The sequence below is a fragment of the Pinus tabuliformis genome, chromosome 2_2 (assembly GCF_031772625.1).
Source record: "Pinus tabuliformis cultivar Carrire ecotype Pingquan chromosome 2_2, CPIR1, whole genome shotgun sequence".
NCBI classification, from domain to species: domain Eukaryota; kingdom Viridiplantae; phylum Streptophyta; class Pinopsida; order Pinales; family Pinaceae; genus Pinus; species Pinus tabuliformis.
Window position 1 is genome coordinate 1,089,942,921 of NC_142300.1, and position 21,413 is coordinate 1,089,964,333.

General features: G+C 39.7%; 1 protein-coding gene across 7 annotated transcripts in view; it reads right to left on the reverse strand.

The window, feature by feature from the left end:
• Nucleotides 1-733: 733 nt before the first annotated feature.
• The window catches only part of LOC149197188 (uncharacterized), a 154,958-nt gene continuing 134,278 nt past the window's right edge, over nt 734-21,413 (reverse strand). For 6 of the 7 annotated variants that reach the window (XM_089405759.1, XM_089405760.1, XM_089405763.1 and 3 more), the window contains 3 exons: nt 1,336-1,423; nt 1,169-1,244; nt 734-1,069 (listed from right to left, as the gene is read on the reverse strand). In XM_089405759.1, coding sequence (XP_089261885.1) covers nt 1,020-1,069; nt 1,169-1,244; nt 1,336-1,423 — 214 coding nt within the window. In that variant the 3' untranslated portion in view covers nt 734-1,019. Of the gene's footprint in view, nt 1,070-1,168; nt 1,245-1,335; nt 1,424-21,413 lie in introns of those variants that run through there. The other variant, XR_016254745.1, reaches the window with a different exon arrangement.

Genomic DNA, 21,413 nt, shown 5'->3' on the forward strand with positions numbered 1-21,413 from the left:
TAGTAGCCTCATCTTCTTACAATACATAAGGGCTGGATCTGTCTGCTCTACTTTAGCACAAGTTCATATTCAATGAATGACAAGAATAAATTCCATAAGCTAACAGTCCAAACAATAAAGTGTAGACTGCACTGCAATCTCTCATAAATTCAACTTATTCGCACATATCAGCCAGCTCAAAATGACCTTAGTGCATTACTCTATAGCAGTAAGAACGGGAGAATGAACCTGGACACCAAATTTTAAAAGCAGCCAGCATAATATTCACTATCTTCCTGAAACAATATGGTGGGAGAAAGGAATAGCCTCATCTTCTTACAATACATAAGGGCTGGATCTGTCTGCTCTACTTTAGCACAAGTTCATATTCAATGAATGACAAAAGAATATATTCCATAAGCTAACAGTCCAAACAATAAAGTGTAGACTGCACTGCAATCTCTCAAATCAAGCAGAAGGAAATCCTAGTTCACCTGAACCACAACATCCAAATCAAGGTGGCTCACATCATGAATCAGTGTGTGTGAACATAGTTTCATTGTCCAAATAATTTAAAATTTGGTCAACGAAGCCACCTTATGATTGAATTGCATTGACTTTTGATAAGGTTTCCCTCCTTTGCATTAAGAATACAGATTTCTTTAACAGATACAGTAAAATAGATAAGCTTAAACACATCTATTTTCTTTAGGAAAGACACAACTATAAGGTGCACCATCATCTCTTTACCATGTAACAAAATTGGAATGCTTGGATACCTTCACCTGAGAGTCATAATATATATTTTGAAAATACAAAAAGATGGGGAAACAAGCAGCAGAATGTGCCTCACTACTCATTAACAGTCCCCACAACATCAAGGCTACATCTCTTGTTAAAAAATGTTGTAAACAGAACAACAAAATGTTGAAAAATTGCTCTAAGGGCATTTGAAGAGCTAAATATACAATGAATGGGATTAAAATAAAAGCACAGAAACATGTCATTACCAAAAAATAACACCAAAATTTTTAAGCCTGTCAAAGATTTACCCATTTCAGTGGATCCATGGCTTCACCATTTCTCCTCACTGCATTTCAATAGATAGAATGAATAGTACAGTCATATAATCTAATATTGGATGTCCATTGTTATATCAAATGCATCTATTTCACCTTCACAATTTTACCTTCAAAATGCAGATGTGGTCCTGTAGCACGGCCTGTAGCACCAACAGCTGCAACTTCTTGTCCCTTCTGAACTTGCTGCACAATGGTAAAACATAAATGCCTTTTAGCAAAAATATACTTACCCCAATAAAAGAGTGCACATGGAAATCCTGATGGAAATACTAACCTGCCCAACTCGAGCATGAATAGCACAGCAGTGTGCATATCTCGTCACAAAACCACCTTCATGTTCAATTGCAACTAGATACCCATAACTGAAAACAAATGTGAAGTAATTAGTTAGATTCTCATGTATATAGCCTTTTGCAAAATAGAATATCCACAGAATTTTGCATATATAATTTTAATGTTTTAATAACACAATGATATGTTCTTTTAAGAAAGGGTGTTGGGAGCAAGTGGGAAGCACAATTTTCAAAAAGCTTCTGGGAGCAAAACATTCCAGGAGCATTGCTTAATATATTTTGATGCATATATATTCAAAAAACACATGCAGAATATTGAATCAACTGCAGAAATCATGAAAACATAGATTTCACCACTGGAATAATGATGATCATTAAAGCATCAATCATTTAGTACACATATATTATTAAACAGAGTGTAGTCCTTGACCCAATCAATGATGCCCTTAGCATCTCCATATACCTGTAAGCTCTCTAGTCCCAGCCATTTCGCACCTGCGAGGACACCCCATAAAGCGATAATTTCTGCTCTACTGTTGGTCCCAAAACCTCCCTCCCACCAGAAATGATAATAGTTGCCCGGCTCTAATAGAATGAATGCTCCGCATCCATATTTTCTGTGCAAGCATGACCCATCAGAAAACCCTACTGGAAAGTCCTTCCATATATCCAGGAATCTGATCTTTTTTTTCTCCCTTTCTTTTAGACAACCAATTTCTGCAAAAAGGCCACAGACTTAATGATAGCTTCCCGAACAACTGCATCTTTCTGTTCAAAAATGAGTGCGTATAGTCCAAATAATGTAAAAGGGCAAGGAACGATACTGAGTCTGAGAATTGATCCAGTAATATAAGCAAGATTTCAATGTCTGATGGTTCCCAAAAGGAGCAATACAGAGAGCATCCAGAACCCCCTTCCAGACTGCCACAGCAAATGGACATTGATGCAGCAAATGATCAACATCTTCACATCCCCACTTACACAATGGACAAATACCGGGACCACTAAAGCCTCTATGTTGTAGATTCTTCCAGGTAAGGATGCAGTCGTATAGTGCCAGCCAGCAAAAGCATGTGAGTTTCTGTGGTATCTCCCATTTCCACGAATCCTGAAACCACAAGCAGTAATCGAAATCCTTCTCAACCAAAGGTAATCAATGATAAATCTCCTTCACCACCGGCTGTCCTTTCTTGATCGACCCATCCCATACCATCCTCTCTGCTTGGTCAGTGATATATATGCCAGCAGAACATAAATGAGAGATGTATATTTCCCATTTGAAAGCCTGTTCTCCATGTAAGCCCAATTCATTAGCCTTGGATTCATCCTCTTGAAAAGAACTCACACTTGTTTCTTTAAATATTGGAGAATCTTTTGGATGTATTTTGACATTTGGAGCTAGTTTGATTTTGTCTTTGGAGCTATTTGTTGGATCTTGGATGGATATATTGCATGTCATCTTGTAAGTGCTTAATGTTGATAGAATATTTATCTTGAATTTGTTTAATGTATGGAATTATTGCTTCTAGAATGTGTTAAGTGTGCCCTAATTATTGAAAATTAATTTTGGAAAGCTTTCTAGTTGAGTATTGCATATGTTATTAAATGCATTACATGTAATGAATGTTCCTAGTGGAGGAAAGTCTTTGAACTCTCCATGAAACCCCATTATCCCTTGAAGTGGGTAAATGTTTAAAATTGGTACCTAGGGCATCAATTTTAAGCCTCCTTAGTGACGATTTAGCTCATCTTAAGACTCCTAAGGACTCCATATGCCAAAAGGACAAGTCACTAATCCAAGTCCTTGGTGGTCAAACTTACTTTTTCTCCATTATTTCTCCTTTCTAAAATTTGGTCCCCTAAAGTAGGACTACTAGTAGGAATAGAGTGAATTGCATTAGAGAGTGATTTGGTCGATTCTAGGAACATGGACACCAAGCCTGGGCTCTTATCTCCCAGATCTCGAAGTTCGGTAGGCATCCAATTGGCTTTCATCCATAAAATCTCTTGCCTTAGGTGTGCCCTAACAGGGAAACCCTAGATTATTGTTGCCTCAACTTCGGGACTTCTTTGAAGGTTGTATGAACTTAGTACTTGGTGAAGTAAATCATAAGAAGCCCTTTCTCCTCATTGCCTTGATCTTGGGAGTACCTTCATCCACGATAATTCACAAAACCCTAGATCTTGCGCAAACTATTTCTAGGTCTCTCATAGGGAGCAAAGCACCTTTTGAACCATTATACCATAACCTTGGGCATTCCTTGAGAGATCCTAATCCGTCACCTTGTATCTCAAACCCTAGAAAACTAATCAAAGGTGATTATTATCTTACCAAGACTACTCCCATGAGTTAAAGTATGTAAAGAGCAGGGGACCTTAGTTGTGGTGACAGTGGGCCATTGTCCCAATGTCAGCACTTAGTCTAGCTCTTTTAAGGTTTCCCTCTCCAAGGCCTACTAGATTTTGTGGTAACAAGACATATGTACCTTATCATGAGCTCAACGGGTTTGGGCTTGTTATCAATCAAATTAGTAGGGTTGCAAAGGCCTATCCAACCTACTAAGATAGGCACACATAGAGTTAGGGTTCATTGTCACCTAGGTCCAATGCCCCACTTTTTAAACCCAACTTCATTTGTAAAGGCTAAGGGAGGATTCCCAATTAGTACCTCAACCAAATAAAGGGTCAAAGAATGAGGTGGAGGAGTTAATAAAATAGGATATCCTCCTAGTTTTGTGCGTAAATATGCAACAAAAACTCAAAACAACCAAGATGATACACATAAAGCACAAGATATAGCATGTAAATAGTCAAACTAAACGTACAAAAAAGCAATCTAACCATATCTAGGGTTATTTCTTTAATTGTGTGACTAGTTAGAGGGGTTCTAATGTTAATTTTCTTGTTACCCTATCTACAGAAAAACAGAGGATCAACAACCAAGTGCCCTTAAAATGCCACCCAGATAGTGCCAAAGCACTCTAGATTGAAAACCTTGGGGTGAGAAGGTTAGGCGGTGCTAGATTGACCTTAATAGATCACTCCCAAGCCTTTGGACAGTTGGAAAATGAATTTCTAAAGTCCAAGGATCAAATCCCACTAGGTATTATGCCAAAAAAAAATTAGCAAAAATTTTAATTAAGGAACAGTTGTAAACACTTACTATTTAGACTATAAATTGATAGATCAACAAGTATATTAATATAGAGCCTACCTACAAGATTTCAAATAAAAATACTTGGTAAGAGCATGGAACCTTGAAAAGACTTGCACATTTGTTTTGTAATGGCAAGAAAGAAAACACAAATCTACAACAAAAATATTGATACAAAGTGAAAAATATATGCAACAATAGCTCAAAATCAATGTAACAAAGCTTGGCAAAGACATAACTTTATTTTTAATAACTCCAAGGCATATAAACTAGCTTTCTTGTGATAAAACTTGAAAATCCAGTTAGCTAATTATCTTAAAACAAAAACAAAAAATGAAAAGATTTTGGTTTTTTATAAATAGAATGGTTGTAGTACTTTTCCTACCTTTTTCCATAACAAAATTACCTCATAAGCTAGGTTGTGAAACACACTTGCATCTAAGTCAACCTTGCATTTGATTAGAGAGGTGAGATTGGTTTCTAAAGAGAAGTTGTCTCCACCTTTTGACTTAGAAGTCCTTTCCATCTTTCAAATTAAACGAGGAGCAAACCCGTAGCATGGAATGCTCCGATCTTCAAATTGACTATGATTTGAAATACAAACTCTCTTCTCCCAATTGAAGCTCCCTTTCAGTAGGGTCCAAACTTTGTTAGAGTGACCCATGTGCAACAAAGAAATAAAGTAGGCTGGCACCTTATTTTATCTCCTCCATGTGGTTATGTAACGCCTCAATGGATCATTCCTCCAATTATTGTGTGATCTTACTCCATTAAAATTGCTTTAGATTTAAACCTGGTTACTACAATAACTCAAGAGAATATAAGATAGTAAAAATCAATCCACACAATGTAAAAATATACACACGTTTGCAAATGAGTTCTTTTTATTATGGCATATGATCTAACAAAACAACAACAACCTTTTACTAGAGGGAGGCTAGCCTTTTATAAAGAAATCTAAATGCCTAGCTAACAATTAGTTGGACTCTAGAAATTAATATTTACTAGACATCCACATGTCAAAGATTTAGTAATTGTAATAAAATATTACATTACTTTCATGAATTTGTCCACTAAAAGGGTTGGATTGACTCAAGTATTTCCTTGGATGTCCATGCACCCTATGCTTATGGTCTGGAAGCTGAAGAATGGTCACTAACGCCCCAATGTTCCACTTGACTATCCATAATGGTTAGTTTGAAGCTCTACGACTAGTTTACTTGACCATTTATGAATAGTAAACTCATCTTCACCACCTTTTTGCATGATCTCCCATGCCTGGGTGAATTTAGGATTCCGCCCCCTAGGTTTTGTTGTCGTCCAAATTGTACAATCTAGATGCGACAACGCTCAGGACGGGGGTTGTCACTTTGATCCCTGCCCTCTCCATTCTAGCTGTCTCCCAACAACATGCTATGGGGGGTAGACCCTATGAAATGTGTATATGAGAGACTCGTTGGCAACCAACAAGTCCAGGAGACACAACTGAATGGCCTAGCAACTTGGTTGAATTAGCAAGTTCAAAGATTAGATTAGATTATCGTGAAAGACCAGTAGCTTAATGGATTCAAATACTTTCTTTATGCTAGATAACCAGATTCGTCCTATAGGCCCCACGAATCCCGAATCCAGCGTGTCCGACATGATTCTGCCCTGATTCGTGTCCAAAAACCATGACACGTCGTGTCCTTTCTTGACTCGTCGAATCCGAGGTCGTGTCACAATTTTGGCAGCGTGTCCTGTTTTCCAGGACTCGTTAGACGGCAAAAGTGACCTGCACGGGTATGAAAAGGCCGCATTTGGTCATTACAGCCACGCATATTTTCATTTGGCAAGCGTTTTGGCAGCTTAATGATCAATTCTAGGCCCTAGTATTGATATGCTATTCATGGTAATGTCAAATTCTTAAAGTAAAAGTGATATTCTCCTTAATCTTCATTTTCATCATTTTACTTAAATTTGTTACATTACCATGAAATGACTCAAGATGTTTGAGAGTGGTTTCGTCCTCATTGGATTTCATATGGAGAAAGTAGAATTTTAGATTTCATTCAAAATCCAACAGACTTATCAATTTTTCAGGATTTTAGGATTGGGGGATTGCAATGTTTCCAATGAATTTTGTCATGTATTAGGGTATGGAACTCGTATTTAATCAAGAGCACCAATCCCTCTATGTACCTTGATGTTAGTGGCATTGGCTGTCGAACTCCTGTATCATGACCCTCCTAAAAATGTACGCATCACTCAAACAAAATCTTGACTTCACATGTTATGCTTGTTCTATCTTATGTTAATGCTTAAAGGGTGATATTAATGACAAAGATCCCTATACAGATACAAAGGTAATGACAAAGATACCTCTGGATATTAATGCTTAGAGGGTGATATTAATGACAAAGATCCTGATTTTCCAACAAGACTAAAAAATTAGACATTTCTCGTGGTGGCAAGAGGGCCAAGCATAAGAAATAGATAATAGATTGTACAAATTTCTCATTTCCCACCCCGGTTTTCAGTTTCTCCTTATTTCTCCCATATAGTTAAATGCCCTTTCCCATAACCATACATTTAACAAGCTGGAAAAAATAAATTTGCTGAAAACACAAATTCTGGAAATTTTACAGAATGCTGGAAATTGCAGAAATAAAAATCAGTAGTAATAAACAGCCATTAAAACACATTTAAACACTGAGATTTTTGGTCAATGTGACCCTGGAAAAACCTCCTACAACTCTTGGGGAAAACTAGTTTGAGAGCTCTTCTTTATTTCTGGAAAATGCCTTTTTACAGTAAGAGAAATATTCAGCAAAAATCAGCAAGCAAACTTTTACAACTTATCTCAACCTTGCTGAAACTCAGCCTTGCTGAAACTCCGCCCTGAAACTTAAGCTTCACAGCTCCCTTCTGAACATAGTAACTGATGAAACGATATCTGATCCCGATATGCTTTGACCTATCATGAAATACTGGATTCTCCGTGAGTTTAATGCAACTCTGATTATCACAGTAAATCACTGAAGGTCTCAACCGCTGACCAAATAAGCCAAACAACATCTTGCGAAGCCAGATAGCCTCACAACTAGCTAGACTGGCTGCCATATATTGTGCTTCCGCTGAACTCAGTGCTACTGACTGCTGCTTCCGACTGAACCATGACACTACTTCTGAACCCAACCCAAAACAACACCATGAAGTGCTCTTCCTATCAGAAGCACAACCTACCCAATCAAAATCAGTGTATCCTGCCAATCTCACTCCATCTCCCTGCCTGTAGTCCAGACCATAATCCACTGTCCCCTGCAAGTACCGCAAAATGTGTTTTGCAGCCACCTAGTGAACCTTCCTAGGCTCACACATAAACTGACTCATCGTGTTGACTGCAAAACAGATATGTGGTCTAGTGTTGACCAAATACATCAAGGAACCAATCAGCTGCCTGTACAATGTGGGATCCACCAACTCAGAATCCAAAGCATGAAGCTTCTTCCAGTTGGTGATCATCGGTGTCGACATGGGTCTACAATCCTCCAAGCCCAAAAAGTAATGCATCAATCCGATGTCCTTCATCTCAAACTCCGTCGCAAGATCTCTCTTGCAGTGCTCTATGTGTCTCTCTGCACCTGTAATGACCAAGTCATCCACATACAGCACCAGAATGAGAGGCTCCTCACCAATCACAATAAAGTAAAGGTTCGGATCTGCCTCACTCTTTGTGAAACCCATCCCCTGCAAATATGTATCTATCCTAGAGTACCAAGCTCTAGGAGCTTGCTTTAGGCCATAAAGGGCCTTCTTCAGTCTGCACACATGGGACTCCTTCCCATGCACCTCAAAGCCCTGTGGCTGCTCAATGTACACCTCCTCCTGTATGAAGCCATTGAGAAATGTAGCCTTCACATCCATCTGGTGGATCTTCCAACCCATCTCTGCTGCTATCGATATAATGGAGCGGATCGAAGTATATCGAGCCACGGGAGTGAAGGTCTCCTCATAATCAACTCCCTCCACCTGGGAGAACCCTCTAGCCACAAACCTTGCTTTGAATTTCTCAATGCTGCCATCTGCAGCATGCTTTACCTTGTAAAGCCATCTGGAAGTAACCACGGATTTGCCCTCAGGCCTCGGCACCACCTCCCAAACATCATTCTTCATGATAGAAGAATACTCCTCCTGCATGGCCTCTCTCCAAACCTGCTGGCTAGCTGCCTCCTCATAGCTAGAAGGCTCAGAGTCAAGGATGCTGGTAACCATCGCCATATAGCTACAAAACCTCTCAGGTGGTCTACTCTCTCTGATCGGCCTCTTCGGCTCAGCAACAGATGAGGCATCTATCAAGGTGTCCTGAAGCCACTTGGGCTTCCTCTTCCCTGAGCATGCTTCTCCCATAGGAGAATGAAACTCCTCCTCATCACCATCAGTAGCCTGAACTCCTGACTGTCTGTCTGTCGTCCTCCTGCCTGCACCTGAACCTGTAGAAGCTGAGGTACCGTGTGAACTGTCCATCAGTGGACTCCCTAGTGAACTGCTCTGTGAAGTGCTCTGCATGCTGCCCGGAGCACCACCCCTCTGGCTCGGTGAGCCACTGCTCACTGACGGACCTGACATCCTCATAGATGTACCTCCTGATCCTCCTGATCCCTGCCCACTGGATCCCTGCGACTGACTCAACTGTTGCTGAGGGTCTAGCTGATCCAGATACTCTAACTCCCGTGACCTCCTAAAGGCCCTGTCTTCCTCGACCTTCACATCCTGTCTGACAACAAGTCTCCTCTGTGCAGGAATGTAAATCCGAAAGGCCTTTGAGGTCTCACTGTAGCCCACAAAGATACCCTTCTCTGCGGTGGGCTCTAGTTTGGTCCTCTTCTCCTTGGGTATATAGGAGTATGTAATGCATCCAAAGATATGAAGATGACCAATATCAGGCTTCTTCCCAAAGAAAGCCTCCTCCGGAGTCATGTGCCCCAAGGCACGATGCGGACTCCTGTTCTGCAAGTAAACAGCAGTGTTGCAGGCCTCTGCCCACAAGAACAATGGCAACCCCTGATCATGTAACATGGCTTTGGCAGCCCCTATGATGGATCTGTTCTTCCTCTCTGCAACCCCGTTCTGCTAGGGGTTGTAAGGAACAGTGAACTCCCTCCTAATGCCTGCCTCCGCACAATAGTCAACAAACTCTCCAAGGGTGTACTCTCCTCCATTGTCCGACCTCAGGGACTTGATCTTTCGACTTGTCTGTGTCTCCACAAGAGCTCTAAACTCCTGAAACCGCTTGAAGACCTCACTCTTGGTCTTCAAAAAATAAATCCAGGTCCTCCTGGAGTGATCATCAATGAATAAAACATAGTACTCATATCCACTCAAGGAAACATGAGACATCCGACCGCTCACATCGGAATGAATCAAATCAAGTATCCCAGTCGCTCTGTTGTCACTGCTGGGAAAAGGGGATTTGGCAAACTTGCCCATCGCACAACCTCTGCAAGTATCAAAGTGATCAATACTGAAATCTGGCACACCTGTAGAGATCTCCCGCAATGTCCTCCAGGCTCCATGATACATATGTCCCATCCTGCGGTGCCAAATCTCACACAGCTCAGAACTGCTAGCTCTGCTGTCGGTACTACTGCTCAATGCCAAAAGGGGCTGGAATGCAAACGTGTACACCTTTGCATGGCGTACACCTATCACTCTAGCTGAATCAGCTGGAGTGCCCCTGGGATACATCAACACCTGTCCTCCCCTAAACAGTACCTCATATCCTCTGTCCTCCAAAGCTGAGATGGATATGAGGTTCTTCCTCATCCCTAGCACATAAAGAACATCTAACACTTTCAAGGGAGGTTTGGACTCCCTATGAAATGTCAGTGTCCCCACCCCGACTGCTCTAACAACTCTGTCATCACCGAGTACTACCTCTATATCAGTGCCACTCTCTGAAAGCTCTGAGAAGTACTCAGGGACTCTTGTCATGTGACGTGAAGCCCCACTGTCCACATACCAGATACCTGAAGATGCTCCGCTAATCGAGGGAAAAGCATGCTCCCTCTGAACCTGTGTGGCAGGTGATCCTGCACTAGAGGACTCACACGTAGTGAACGCAAACTCCCGGTCAAAACGACCTGCAAAGTCCTCAATCTCTGCTGAAGCTGCCACGTCCTGGTTCTTCCCCTTCTTCTTCTTCTTCTCCGGACAAACTACTGCATAGTGTCCCATCTTTTGACAATTCCAACACTTCACCTTGGAATAGTCCTTCTGTGTGTTCCCTTGTTTACCTTTACCTTTGCCTTTGCCCCCACCACTACTTGTGGAAGCCTGCTTCTTCCCTTTGCCTTTCTTGCCTCCTGCCACCAGTGCTACATCCTCATCCTGCTCAACTGGCTTGGCTGCCCCAAGCTGACCTTTCCTGATCTCTGTCTGAATGCAATCATCCCAAAACCTCTCCCATGTGGGAAGAGTCTCACGTGCACAAACCCCATCAACAAAGTTCAACCATGAACGGGGGAGGCCATTCACTGCAATCCGCACCAACTCAGTGGGTGGAATGGCCTCTCCAATCGCTGCCAACTCATCTCTCACATTAGTAATCTTTGTGAGATATCCAGCTGCACTATCATTACCCATCTTAATGTTCTTCAGCTTCTCCTTCAGGACCATCTTCCGGTTCTCATTGGTACTCTGGTAGAGATTGGACAATGCTGTCCACATCTCATGGGCATTGCTCTTTCCTCTCACATGAGGAATGCAATGGTCTTTGATTCCGTCTAAAATCAGCCTCTTACCCTTGTTGTTCTTTTTATTACAAGCTGTCAACTGAGTAGCATCAGTAGGCACAACAACAGGGTTCTGTGTGGTATGCACCATGATATCCCAGACTTCTGCCTCCTCAAAGATACTCTGCATTCTCTCCTTCCAAACACTGTAATTTGTATGCCCATCCAGCCTATCCTCCACCCTCAATCCCAATGACATCCTGTTGTCCTAAAACTGAAAAATAGCACTGCTGTAGTAAAGATAAAACTGTTGTTTATGAAAAAAATCAGCTTGCTGGAATTTTCTGAGTGAAAAATCAGCGGCTGTAATTTTTCCTTTTGCTGTCCCAAACTGTCCTTCAGCACTCAAGCTCCGATACCATGTAGAAATTTCTCATTTCCCACCCCGGTTTTCAGTTTCTCCTTATTTCTCCCATATAGTTAAATGCCCTTTCCCATAACCATACATTTAACAAGCTGGAAAAAATAAATTTGCTGAAAACACAAATTCTGGAAATTTTACATAACGCTGGAAATTGCAGAAATAAAAATCAGTGGTAATAAACAGTCATTAAAACACATTTAAACACTGAGATTTTTGGTCAATGTGACCCTGGAAAAACCCCCTACAACTCTTGGGGAAAACCAGTTTGAGAGCTCTTCTTTATTTCTGGAAAATGTCTTTTTACAGTAAGAGAAATATTCAGCAAAAATCAGCAAGCAAACTTTTACAACTTATCTCAGCCTTGCTGAAACTCAGCCTTGCTGAAACTCCGCCCTGCTGAAACTCCGCTCTGCTGAAACTCCGCTCTGCTGAAACTCCGCCGCTGAAACTCCGCAGCTCACTGTCCAGAAATCTCCCTTGCTCTTTTGCTCTCCTTCTCTCTATCTGCTCATGAAAGAATTAATGATCTTTTCCTCATTTTCCTCTTTTAATCTAACCCCAAGTGACTTTTGGGTGATCCAAGTGACTTTTGGGTGATCCCTAAATCCAATGGCTGAAATAAATTGAGATCTAAGGCTGAGATTAAATGCTCATTTAAATCTCACTTTTTATTTTTTAATTCACCCCACTTTAATAAAGACCCACTTAGTCATTTATTTCCAAAGTCACTTTTCCTTTCTAATTTTTCATTGACTTTATAAAAGTCACTTTAAAATTAGATTTAGTAACTTTATCACTTAAAGTCACTTTTAAATTAGATTTAACTTTATAAAATTATAAAGTCACTTTAAGAGAAAAATTAAATTCTTTTGGACACTTTTCCCTAGGCCAAAGATCAAAGCCTAAGGGAACCACATGTCCTCCGGTACCAAATTTCAACATAGATTGACATGTATTTGAATTTTGTATGTACTATGCATGCTAATAGCTATAGATGAAGATCTATATTTGAAATCAATAAATTTGTATCATTAATTAAAATTTGTGTAAAGAAATATCTAATTTTTAATATATATATTTAATAAAATAATACATAACGAATCCTACGTGTCCTGTTCCGGGGGGTCAACGTGTCAACGTGTCTGAATCCGACACCACGAATCTCGAATCCTATGTGTCCCGAATCCCCGTGTCAGGTGACTTAGGCTTTATGTAAATTATAAACCAAGTGACCAGATGAACAATTGTTGCTTTAGGATGCTTCACTATCCTATATGAAATGTGACACCTAAGATCTAAGTGGGATGCAGAATCTTGGTCTATTTTAAACTATATGCCTACCTAGGTGAATCCTTCCTCTCAATTGTTTTGAAGCTAGTCTCTTGAGTAGGTTGTGAGAGAGAAACCAAGGGGAAACAAGCTATGGCTTGATTAACAATCCCTCCCCTTGAGTTCTAACCATTCGAGGCCTCTGGCACTACAATCTAGATGTGACAACGTTCAAGACAAGGGTTGTCACTCTGATCCCCGCCCTCTCTATTCTAGTTGTCTCTCAACAACATGCTATGGGGGGTAGACCCTATGAAATGTGCAGATGAGAGACTCTTTGGCACCCAACAAGTCCAGGAGACACAACTGAATGGCCTAGCAACTTGGTTGATTTAGCAAGTTCATAGATTAGATTAGATTATCGTGAAAGACCAATAGCTTAATGGATTCAAATACTTGCTTCATGTAAATTATACACCAAGTGACCAGATGAACAATTGCTGCTTTAGGATGCTTCACAATCCTATATGAAATGTGACACCTAAAATCTAAGTGGAATGCAAAATCTTGGTTTATTTTAAATTATATGCCTACCTAGGTGAATCCTTCCTCTCAATTGTTTTGAAGCTAGTCTCTTGAGTAGGCTGTGAGAGAGAAACCAAGGGGAAGCAAGCTATGGCTTGATTAACAATCCCTCCCCTTAAGTTCTAACCATTCGATGCCTCTGGCGCTATAGAGATTGTGGCTCTGACGACTGCAAGGTCATCGTGTTAACCACTAAAGAGGTTATAGACTTCGCAAGCTAGATGAGACAAGGGATCCTATCTCTCTATCGACCAAAATTATGCTTGGAAGTAAGTTAATTAATGCAAAACTAGGCCTAAGACGCAAATGCAAAGTATGAGTGAATACTCTTAAGGTGAGATTGTCAAAGTTTCTTAGGTACTTAGAAATAAATTATGCTTTTCACTTGGAACAATGAAATACTTGGACAACGAATTAATGACAATCTTCACCACAAGAGAAAATGCTCAAAATAATTGGCGCCAGAAAATGTTGCCAAGATCACCAATAGATAATTGCTTATGAGATAGACAAGATCAATAGATAATTGCTTATGAGATAGACAAGATCAATTAGATACAATTTTTTATGCACAATTAGCAATTCTTCAAGATCATAACAATGGAAAACCAATATGCCAGTTAGATACACGAAAGAATTCCTTATGGACACAATTCTTATCACAATTATGATTAAACTTGATTAAGTGCTTTTAAGAGTGACTTAGATTGCAAATCCACAAGAGCTATTTATCTCAACAATATGAATAAAGGGCAATGTATTCACTTATCCAATGATAGCAATGAGAAACAAAAGGATTAATCCACAATGTATTCTTAGAGCAAATCTTATCAAACAATTACCAATCCAATCAGAGCACTTGTGTTTTGTTAATGCAAATTAGAAATATGCTCAGGCAAGAGTGCAAAATGGATGCCAATGATGCAAGAGATGCAAAAATGCAATGGAATGCAAAAAGAAGCAGCCAAGAGACCAATGATTGCAGCAGTAAGAAAATTACCCAATTCCACTAGAAAACACTTATCCAAGATGCACAAGAGGCAAGGAACAAATGCCAAATGAAATTAGATAATTTCTAACACCTTTTGCCACCACTGTAAATTTTATATTGGACCTTTATGCAGTGTATATCAGACCTAAAATTATTATGACAGCCTTCAATAAAGTCAAGAGATGCAAGTTTAAACAATGCTAATGATTTTCCAATGATAAGATATGCTTGTAAATTGATTATTAGGCCAAAATTATGCTATTTTACCACTGTTGTAGATGATCTTATGTGGTTGTAGCAAACATATCAGATCTGGAAATTACCCAACAGTCCACAAAAATTTACTTATATGCACGCAGTTTGACTTTAGATTAACTCTTAATGCCTTAGGTGAATTATATATTGAAATTAGGCTTGTTTTAAATGCACTTAAACCCTGAATATACTGTTGTCATAAAATGCTTCAGAATTCAAGATAAGGAAAATGATAGGGATGAAGGATTAAAGAGCAAACCAAGAGGCCTAATGGCCTTGTAGATGACTAGATGGGCTCCCAATGAACTTGGCAACTTGCAACCACCAAGTTATCTTCTAAAATCGCTGCAAAACTAAATGTTAAAGATAAAATACTAGATCAATAATTGAAAAATGGCCAAATGAGGGCTAGGAAGGGCACTTGGAGGGCTAGAAGGGCTGAATAAGGGAAAAGAAAGCCCAAGAAGGCCACAGCCAAGGAGAAAGAGCGGGCTGACATAGGGCAAGAGAAAGCCCTATAGGGCCTGCAGCTAAGGGTTAAGCCCATTTAGGGGCTGTGGCTAGGGCTTGACAAGGAGGGCGAGGGCTTCAAAGGGCAGCCCAAGGCTGCAGCCAAGCAAAATGAAGGAGGGTGAGGGTGAAAAGAAGGCCCAGAAGGACTGACAGCTAGGGAAGGAGGCCCCTAGGGCCTACGGCCTTTGGGAAAAGACCAAAAAGGGCCACAGCTAGCCTAGAAAGGCTAGAGGCTATCCTGAAGAGGCGCAAAAGGAGGACGGATGGGCCTAAAGGCCTCAAAAAAAATTCTGAACCCTACAAACACAAAAAATTCGCCACAAAATACCAATATTCAACTCAAAATGCTAGACGGCTTCCCTTCTTTAGTTGGACGTTGAGTTGTTTGAAGTTCGAGAAGCTAGATCATGCCCTCAAGGGCCTAGATCAGTCTTCCTTGCTTGGATGAATAGCCCAAAAAAAATTGTTGCTTCAAACCCTTGAGCTACTAATTGCACAAACGAATAAAAGAATTCCAAACCCCAAATATATATACAAAATTATAAAACCCCAAATACCCAAGTGTTGCAAAATAACAAGGGTTAGAAAAATAATTTACAAATATTTACAAATTAAATTTACAAGCTCTCATTAGCAAATAAATTCTTTTTAGCCCAAGATCAAATAAAAAATTTTAAATATATATTTTTTAAATAGATGACAGTGGGTGAATAATTATCGAAAGATATATTGGGCAAAAACCTTTTGCAAAATTAATAACCACAACGAAATCTCAAAGTCCAAACATAGTCGACTCTTCCCCACAGCCCATGAACTTGGAGCCCAAGGGTTAGTGTCCCTGTAAATCTCTATAATTTTCTCAACATAAAATTGTTAGATCATATGGTGAATCAAATCACCTAAGATAGCATGTATCAATAGAATGTTCTTATCATCGACAAATGAAATAACATTTCAAAAAATTTATTTAGCACAAAATAGGATCAACATAGCTAACACATACCACAGATCAGTAAAAGAAAAACACCATGAACTGAACCCCAAAGTCTTTCTATTATGATAAAAAATGTTCCCAACCAAACAACAACTCAATACCAGCATTACAAAAAAAATTTCAATTTAAGATCATCCAAAGATATCAAATAGAAGCTAAATGGCTTCCTTATATAGAGAAACCCCTCCAAGTGGAAAATAACGGCTAGTTGGCTTGATCCTTGTCAAAATAATCTCGACCGTTGAAAATAACTTGATCATCTTTTAATCTCCACTATCGAATTTTTAATTTTGAGGAAAAATTCGATTTTTTCTTAAAACCCACTTTTAATTAATCCAAAAATTAATATTTTGGATTAATTTCCTCAAAATTTTGACTTTGACTTAACCACCAAGGTCCAAGGGCTCAAATTTTCTTAAAATATCCATTTTTCCCTTGGTGGAGGACCTCCAAAAATTGACTTTCCTTTGACCTACGAAATTTTTATTATTTTCCACTTGGAGAGAAATTAATTTCTTTATAATTATTTTTCACTCAAATTTAATTATTTTTTGGCTTAGGATTTAATTTAAATTAATTAATTGACACCAGAGAGGACTTAATGATTTTTCCACCCTCAAATATTTTTAGCCATGGTTTCTGATTGCGATGGACCGTGCACTAAAATATATTTATATCAAATAATTACCAACTCAACCCTTAAAAGGGGAAATACACATTTAAACTTAGACGCTCAATAATTTACCCAATTCTACGACACAATATGATCTAGTATGAAACCAAGTGTGCTTATATTAAAAAAATTTAGCCAATGTGCTAAAAATATTCTCAAACACACTTCTACAATAGACTCGATATAACACTAGGACTCACATAAAACCTTTTCAACTTTGGGGTTTAAGCTGGAAGAAAAACTCTGCCAATTAGCCGTGTTTACAAACACACATAATTCAGGGAGGTTAAAAAACTTCCTAGGATGACATTCTTTGCCAAAATCAGAGGCTTACCTAGGTGTTGTTACATAATTAAATGGTCATACTAGCATCATTTACAACAAAACTTCCATAAATTGGGTTTACAATGACATAATTGTGTTCGCTGATGACTTTGATCTTCGAATTTTTTTCTTCGATGCTTTGTACCCTGCATCCTTGGACTGTTGACGAAGTATGGTCAACAAGTTTGTTGTAACATACCTTGACTTCACTTGGCTCTTTCTCCAATTTTTCATATCATGCCCTACATTGCCACATCATCATGTCCTTGTGCTAGATCTATAAAGCCTCAAGGAACTTGGAGAATCTGAGACATGGGTTTTGTTCCTTTTTTATATACCACTTTTAACACAATGTATGTCCAAAACTACTCAACAGTGCCCCTATTTTGCTACCTACAAACTTGGTAAATTTGTTGACCAACTTTGACGACCTGTAATTTAGCGATGTCTTCACTATTTCAAAAAATTATACATGGCATGTCATTTTCTCATCAAGCTGAGCATTTTATGACCAAGTTTACTTTTTGACTTCTAGGATCATTTGCATCAGGAAATGTGAATTACCTTGAAAAAAACTTAAAAGTTGACTTTGTGAGACTGCCAAGTATGAGAACTATTTGACGAATTCTACAACAAGGCCAAGGCCCCATACAAAGTTCAAACACAATATACACAAAACCATACAATAAAACATAGATGAACCTTGACGCAGGTTGAACTGGCCCATACACTAGTGATCATCCCAAAATAAGTAGGTTCCTCTAAAACCATGAGTCCTCAAGTAATCCCATCCAAGGCCTTCCAATCCTATATCTAGGATGAAAGGTACCAAAGATGAACCCAAACGGAACATCCAAGTTCCGACCAACCAGAAGGTTTAGGACACCTAATACAAGGCCTCACATGGTTCTTACAAGGCTTTAACTTGCCACCTTAAGCTTACAATAGTGTTTAATGCATTGAAAAACTATGTGTACCCCCACTGACATGAGGGGTAACAAGGCCAATGAAAGGGGATGCCACTTGGTAGATCTTAGCGTCCCCCTGAATTCCATGGGTTGTAATGAAATAGGGTAATGTTGCCTTAGGTTTTCCTGTAGCAATTAATTTTCCTTTTTCTAGTGCATAGCTCAATTCAATATAATTGTTGAACAGCCCAACCTTGTTCAATTATGCAATGAACAATACGTGAACTAATAGTTCAATTCTTTGGAAACAATAGTACAGAAAAACCTTGGCAAGACAATGTATTATTCAACAATATGTTAATCCCAAAAAAGTCAATCTCATACACTACGTAACTCAATCCAAACTAACTTTGGTTTCATCAGATACGCGTAATCCACACATCACAGTTGTAGACACTTGGTCAATGGGTCAATGCCCTAACCAAATACCACAGTTAAAGGAAACTCAAGTAAATTATGTCGAGACACTTCAAATCCATATTGGACCTAAACCTACCTACTCTGCTAGATTTGAGGCTGCTACAACCCTCAGCCACCTTCATGTCTACTAAGTCAGCTTCAAGAATTCACTTTTGCCTCTCTTTTGGCTGCTTTCGACCTTGATTCGAACCACAAGAAGATTCGACTACAGGAATAATATCACTGCAGGTTGGTTCAAAGGTGTTTTCACCACAACGTGAGCTCAAATGGCCCAGAACTTCAATGGCCCCAGCTTCAGGGAGGTCTCTTCCATCCACAAATTATGGATTTCCAACCCTAAAACTGAATAAGAGAACTTTGATTTGAAGCCAGAAACTCACGAAACCAATTCACAGAACTTTTGGATTCAACCACAAACTCACCAAATTAAGTAACAAAATTCAAGATTCAAGCCACAGATCCATAAGTTTGAGTCACAAAATTCCAAACTCAAGTCTTAGATCCCCAATATCAAGCCACAGAGCTTCATTTCCTCCAACCCAAAGATTTTGATCTTGCCCAGAATTTCGTGAAGATACCACAAATAGTTCAGATCTCCTTCTTTGTTGATCTGCCAATGTTAGACTTCAATCCAAGACTTGTCTGCTTCAAATGACGATAATGATCGAAATGGATTTAACCCTCTTGTATTTATAGATTTCCTAAAGGGACTCTCTCCTTAATTGATTGATAAAATTCACTCCAAACACCAACTTTGTGTTTATTTGCCTACCTACCCCAAAGCTTGCCCAACATTGAATATTTTGGGGTTTTCCCCTTTATTGAGGACTATGGCCTAAGGAGATCAATAGGCTACTTCATCTCTTGGGCCAATTAATCCCTCAGGAACATTACAATCCCTCCTTCCTGTTGAGATATCTGCAAGGTTATATTTAGGATGATTTCTCTTAAACTTAATCAGAGTTGCGGGGGAGCGCCCCCTCCCTCGAACCCGCTCCCAATCCGCGCTCCGAGCGGGAGCGGGTCGGGAGCGCGCTCCCGAAATTGCTCCCGGACGGGAGCGATTTTCGGGAGCGCGCTCCTGATAAAAAAATTTGCACTCCCTGCCATTTTCGGTAGTGTTGTAGGGAGCAATCGCTCCATCGCTCCCGGAGCGAAATTTTAAGCCTGGGAGCGATCGCTCCCGAGCATTAAAAAATCGCTCCAGGAGCGTTTCAGGCGATGCCGAGAGCGATCCTGTAGGAAAAAATTCCGCGGACCCGAAAAAAAATAAAAATAAAAATAAAAATAAATAAAATAAAATAAATAAATAAATAAAATAAATAAATTGTTTTAAAAGCCCAATGGGCCTAAAAAAATTCATTATCACTTCATTGAGTTGAGTTTCTTGGAGAGCAAGAGCAAAGGAGCAAGGAGAAGCGAGGAGCAAGCGCCGAGGAGCGAGGAGCAAGCCTGCAAAGAGGTAAGTAACTTAGTAATTTAGTTAGTTTAATTTAGTTAGGTAGTAATTTAGTTAATTTAATTTAGTTTATTTAGTTTAAAAATCATGAATTTAAATTAAATTAATTAATCCCAATAAATTAAATTAATTTGCAGATTAAAACCCTACAAACACCAAACACCATGGACCTGGCTATATTTCTTGGCATTTTCCTCTTCTTGGTCCCTTTTATGGTTATTATGGTGTTGGAGAGTAGGAAACGGAGGGGCCAAACTGAAGAGGAGGATGAAGAAGCTGGAGAAAGTAGAATTGATGAAAACCCCAGTGACGAGGAGCTAGAGGAGGGTGAACGTGACCCTCGAAAAACTAAACAAGACCAAACCCCATTGTGGAAATATGTTAACAGGGCTGAAACAGGGAGAGGGGGTGGAACCACTAAATTTCATTGCCCCCATTGCAACAATGATTACACAGGTTCATACACCTGTGCTAGAAGACACCTCTGCGGGAAAAGGCCATGGGATGGAGACAAACAAATAGGAATCAAAACTTGTCCAGCGGTGTCAGTAGCGGATAGAGCCAAATACATAAGGGAAGAGGAGGAATCCCAATACAAATCGAAAAAATAAAGGGGTTCTTTGAACCAAGCTCACAATCACAAAGTGTTGGAAATACTGAGAGGGGGGGTGAATCAGTGTTCCTTACTTTTCTTTTTAATTGTTCTAGTGATTGCCAAAAGCATATATATATTTGTATATGTATACACAGACCACAGAAATCAACAGCTGGAATTAATGCTTTTATTAAAAAACTCAAAACAGTGCAATGAAATAAATACAATATAAGTATATATCTAATTGTGAACAGTTGCCAAGCTCCAACTTGGACTTCAGTGAGGCTCCAACCTCCAGAGCACCAACTCTGTTTTGCCAAGACACCAATCTTGGACTTAGGAGCACCAACTCCCAAGGACTTCAATCCTGTTCAGTTCTGAGGCTCCAACCTCTTGGGCTCCAACCCAACCTTGGTATAAGCAGGTATGCTGCTGCACTCTATTCAACTGAGGTTCTCTCACTCCTACTCTCCTGTCTCTGCTGCCTCTATAGCCTCCGCTGCTTCTGCTGCCTCTACAACCTCCGCTGCTTTTGCAGCCTCCGCTGCTTTTACTACCTCACACTCTGGTTCTTCACCACCACAACAGCAACCACAGTCTTCTGTTTTTACTGTTTTATGCATTCCCGTGCCTCTGTCCATTCGTTTCCTCTTACACCGCCTCTTGGACTTCCTCAACGCTCGCTGTCATTTCCTCTGTGCTCGCTTGCTTCTTCAGCTTCC